This window comes from Buceros rhinoceros, unplaced genomic scaffold, assembly GCF_000710305.1.
Source record: "Buceros rhinoceros silvestris isolate BGI_N320 unplaced genomic scaffold, ASM71030v1 scaffold37084, whole genome shotgun sequence".
Classification (NCBI taxonomy): Eukaryota; Metazoa; Chordata; class Aves; order Bucerotiformes; family Bucerotidae; genus Buceros; species Buceros rhinoceros.
This window is the reverse complement of record NW_010409618.1, coordinates 40,620-45,871: the sequence shown is the minus strand read 5'-3', so window position 1 is coordinate 45,871 and position 5,252 is coordinate 40,620. Positions and strand designations below refer to the sequence as shown.

The 5,252-nt window shown below is 41.6% G+C and overlaps 1 protein-coding gene across 1 annotated transcript in view; it reads right to left on the bottom strand.

Moving 5' to 3' along the window:
* Positions 1-5,252, bottom strand: part of LRP6 (low density lipoprotein receptor-related protein 6) — a gene marked incomplete at its 5' end in the record, with an annotated part of 47,254 nt that overhangs the window by 6,586 nt on the left and 35,416 nt on the right. The window contains 3 exons of the mRNA XM_010135288.1: positions 1,103-1,213; positions 2,849-3,085; positions 4,405-4,530. Of these exons, the coding sequence (XP_010133590.1) occupies positions 1,103-1,213; positions 2,849-3,085; positions 4,405-4,530 (474 nt within the window). The remainder of the gene's footprint in view (positions 1-1,102; positions 1,214-2,848; positions 3,086-4,404; positions 4,531-5,252) is intronic.

Sequence of the window (5,252 nt, the reverse complement as noted above, 5' to 3'; positions counted from 1 at the left end):
TCCCTACAACACCAATTCTAAGCAATGACATTTCTGGGAATAACTGACAACCCCCTGCCTGTGCCTCATGAATTTGACAAGAAAAGCAGACTTTAAAGTATTTTCCTGTTCTAGTCAGTGTTTTACATCTTATCCATTACTGAAAGTCTTTTCCTCAACATATTTTTCTTTTCCCTGAACACCAAACCCACATTTTAACCAGCTTGTCACAGTCTACAGAGGTAAGTAAACAGACTTCTGATCATACTGGAAGAGGGATAGTGACAACTGCAATCTTACTCTGTGTGGGCTACTTTTCTATCCTCTGTTACAAACCCAGAAAATGTATGAACTGCAATAAAGATAACTGCACATGTCTGTGATAACATCACTAATAACTTGCATGACAGATCATGTCATATCACTCCTCCTTAACACCAAGGGTCAAACTCTGGCTTTGTGTTTTCAAGTTTGGTGTGTGTCAACAGTGCATTATGGCTCTCTAACACAAGAAGAGATATCCCTATTTACAATTTATTTTAAAGCACCAACAGTGAAAATGAACTCTCAAGTTGGAATTTTAAAGGCAGTAGTTTTCTTACAGAGCCCTAGAGATTTCAAGGTAGAGGATATGTTAAACACCGTAAATCAAGCTCAGGATTACAGCTTTTCAAGATACAAAGGAAATTTTAGAAGGTTTACTCTGTAGAATGAGACGAGCACTCTGTTTAAAAGGCAGGTGCTATTACTTCTCTGGATGAGGAAACCATCAATTAGTAGCCTCATGCTACCAGAAAGATTTTTCTCAGCACTGCACTAACTAAGCATTCTAACAGATTACAGCAAAACAAACCCTTCATTTTTCAAAAGTTTAAAAAGAAAAGATTAAGTCGAAAAATTACTAGCCTGCTCTGCCTCAGAGACTGCTCAAAGTGCTAGTTAGTTTTGTTATACCTATTCCATCACGTTTGTGTATTAATTGCATGAGAATGGTTATAAACAGGAGCATTCATTTTGGGAACAACTAATTCAGTCTGGTTAGCAGAATAAAATCTAACTCAGACAAGGCGAGAAACAAATTTTGGGTGCTGCAATCAAGTCTAAGCTCAGGTTTTACACTTACAGCATCCTTGCTCATCTGAGCTGTCACTGCAGTCCAAGTTGTGATCACATTTCTTGCTTTTCCCGATGCACTGCCCACTGGCACAGCGGAACTGATCAGTTAAACAAAGCACTGGAAAGAGAACCCCCCACACACCAAGAGTCAGTATCAAAGACTTCCACCCTTTAAAATGATTAAGAAAACACCACCCCAAAGCGTACAATCAGGAGTATCTTGGGAGAGCTTAGCCTGCTGCGTGCCAGTGGCACTCAGTGTCTCTCATGCCAACCACGCAGAAAAAGTGATTCAGCATTCCGTTGAGTATATTGCACGGGGGGTACCTGGTCCTCACTGCCTGTTTACGGTAAGGACACTTCAAGATGACATTACCTTGACTAAAATAACTCAGAAGCAGAATTACCACAAGAATCTCCATCTCTAAGCATTTACTGTGATATAAGAGAGAAGAATTATGTTATTAAAAATAGATCTGCCAAAACATGATGATAAAATTGTTTAAGAAAGATAAATGTGGTTTCTCAATGCCCTTGTGCTCTTACTGTAAACCAGAAAATTCCTTGATCATGAGACAATATATTTCACTTGACATTATGTTTTTAAACTGAAATGAAAGACAGAAGATAAAACTGGAGCTTTGCCAGTACACTCAAAAAATAAACTACCACTTTGGGAAAAAAGGTGCTGCAGGCAAGGTGCTGGCTGCTGTTGTTTACACATGTTTTTGCCTCCTGTTTCTCATAAACGCAGGAATTCTTTCTGACTTCAGTCGAATTAAAAAGTTAAACTAAAGGCTTTTCTGACCTCTAATCAGCTTGAATACTCTGAATAACAGGGACGTCGAGGTGATAAACAGCCCCATGCCCAATATCTCCGGTTGCTGGATGGCAACTGGGAAGCTAACCTGCACAATGTACCTGCAGATGTCAGCAGCTCATCTGTTTAACAGTCACCTTTCACCACACAGGAGTTTCAACATCGGTCTGTGTGGTTTTGTCTGGTTCGAGCACATCTTGTGGAAAGAAATTCAAGCCTTGATTCAAAGACCGTTAGACAGTATCTTCAAAGGAAGAAAATGTACTGCAAGGATCCAGAGTAGAGGCATCCTTTCCAGCGTACAAGTCGTCCCTACAACTCTTTGCTACTTGCACAGCAAGGAAAGGGTGAGTGTGCTTATGTTGCACATTGTATGTGGTGGGGTAGTCCAGATCCCACCAGCATAACCTGTCCTTTCTGAAATGAAAAGAACCTAATTCTTATTGTGATGGCAGCAGTACTCCCCTCTGTAATGACGGCTTAAATACTCTCTTTTGCTGTGCTCTACAGGAAGATGAGCTCTCCAGAAACCACATTTCACTCCCGCTTACTCAGAAAAGCTTTTGTTCAGCTATTATAAAACAATCTCAAGACTGTCGGTACAAGGTACACAAAAAACTATGACAAGGATTTGCTCCACTTTGTAATTCACTCCCAGTTACCAGGTTTTTAGGGCTTAAAACCACACCATTTTTAACAGCACTTTTCAGAAACATAGCTTAAAGCACTCTACAGCAGACCAGTGTTATTTCCATTTCACGGGTGGAGAAGCAAAGTGTGGAGTTGTGAAGCAATTTCCCATTTAACAGACCAAGTTTAAAAACTAGCAGAACTTCAGATCCTTCCAAATCCAACTCAGCAATAACTTTGGTATTTATCATAGTGTCCCCTTGAGAGCTCTGTATTCATCATAATCTGAAAGACTCTCTGTACCTTCACAGTTCTTCTCATCTGAGTTGTCCTGGCAATTTGCTTCTCCATTGCACCGGAGGGCACTGTCTATGCACTGTCCACTTTCACACTGGAACTGGGTGTCTGAGCACACCGGGCAGTTCTTTTCGTCACTGTGGTCTTCGCATTCAGTGAAACCATCACAACGCCAGGCTACTGGTATGCAGTCAATCTCACCTGTGAAACAGGTGAACTGCTGAGGGGAGCATGTTGGCGGTTCTTTAAAAATCAAGCAAACAAAGAAAAATTAAAAATCCAGAAGAACGGACAGCAGATCAAGACAGGTAAGAACAAGAAAAGCTCAGCTACTTTCATTTATCAAGCAGCTGACAAACACGCCACATCATTAGGTAATTTCCACCTCCACAGTCATTTGAGCCCCATGTGACTGATGCAGGCTGACATCGATGGAGGCTCAGTAGACAAAGGACATGCGCACTCAAAACAAAATTATTTTCTTCCATTCCTACTTCAGCCTCTTACATCTTTCTCTTAATAGGTCTTTGAAAGTATTAATTTAAAGTCCACACACTTCTCTACTCCCCCTTTCCTGTAACACCACGGTATAAGCAACCAATGGCCCACTTTTTAATGTTCAACAGTCGTATTGAAAAAGTTAAAACAATGTAATGCACTGCAGACAGATTCACTGTGACTCAGTGTCTAGTTATGTGCCCTCGACAGCTCTGTTCAGTCGAAATTCTTTTAAAATGACAAAAAACTGCTCCATCCAGTCGAGATCCACTATCTCAACACAGCTGTTAGCTGTTACTTAACATTTATTACAGTAACTGTTAATCTCATGCAGTAAATAAGTGTGAATTTTTTTCCCCCTTTTTAAATCTCCCTTTCCTCCCCTGCTTTTTGGCCTGGTATTAACTTTCTCTGAGAAAATATCTGGATTATGTTAGCTCTTGTTCCATTATGAGACCACCCGTCGCCTTGATGGCGAGAAGATTGCATTCAGTACAGTGACACAAAGAGACCCAAGCACCCTAAGAGCCTCTCTCTTCTCCCCCATTTCAACCCCACCCTTGGAGTCACCAGGGCGTAGGCTACATGGCCATACTGCCATGGAGGAGGCAACTCGCCCTTCTGTGGCTGCACTTCAGAAAGGTATGCACAGGGTGAGTTTGAGGAGGGCAGCAGAGAAGAGTAAAATGGCACAGACATGGTGCAATATGCCAGAACATGAGAACCTACCACTATTTGGAAAAGGAGAACATACAGAGCGATAGAGAAAAGTAATAAAAATCAGACAATTAAAACACCACGTTCAAATAATTCAGCGTTCTTATGGAGAAAGGTGAACAGAAATCCTTATTCAACAGTTGACTAGTGAATTTTTCCTGCTCTCTTACTCCTTCTCAGTATTTGCAGATCTAGCTGGGTGGGAAGCAAAGAGGTAAGCGTGTCAAAGCGTATACTACCACCTGGTGCAGTTACATTTTTTCTGCTCAGAAGCCAGTCCTCAAGATGGAGAACCCGCCCCACCAGCAGCTGAGAGCTCCGTGACACAGAGCAGGGGAAGCACTTACCTCCACAGGACAGCTCATCCTGCAGCAGAACAAGGTGGACCGGGCAAGAGCAGCGCGTGGTGCCATCGCCCTTCACGATGCAAATGTGTGAGCAGCCACCATTATCTTGAGAACAAGGATGTTGTCCTGGGATTTTAAAGGTAAGACAGACAGGTACTGACAAGAAATCCCCACGTTTTTTTCTAACTTTTCAGAAAGGCTTTGGGCTCACAGGTCTCCATAACTTCCCTCCTCCTGGGGAGAGCAATACTAAAAACGACTCTGAAAAACCTGTGTTTTGGTGTGTGTATTTTTTCCCTATACACTCATCAATAATTATGACACACATTGGTAACTGTCTGTGATCTGAAACACTTCAAGAATTGTGCCATGGGATCTACCAAAACAGTACTCAAAGCATTTTGCTTCTTGTGCAAGGTAGCACTAGTTCTCTGCAGCAAGGAAAGTAGCATTAGTAATACAAAAAGACGCCTTGGATTCCATACTTCATTTTCTCTATCTAAGACCATTAAGAAGTGAACTTTTCTAATTTATGAATTCTGAAGCTTCCACACTGTCTCAAAAACTCAGATTAACATGCTCTAGATAAACATGTCTCTTCATTTTAATGTTTAATAAGGACAACATACTTCTCTTGGAACTCCTGACAGATTTACTGAGATTAATAGCAAACAAAACTAGTAGTAGTCTGCACCGATGCTTTAATTAAACATCCCCAGACATTCTTCTACATATGTCTCCAAGGCACGCACCACAGCCTATTAAGCAGGCCTATTTCCTCCAGGATGACGGCAGCTCCACTGCTTTAACCATCCAGCTGCCAGTGTTTCAAGCACATGTGTGTAGGG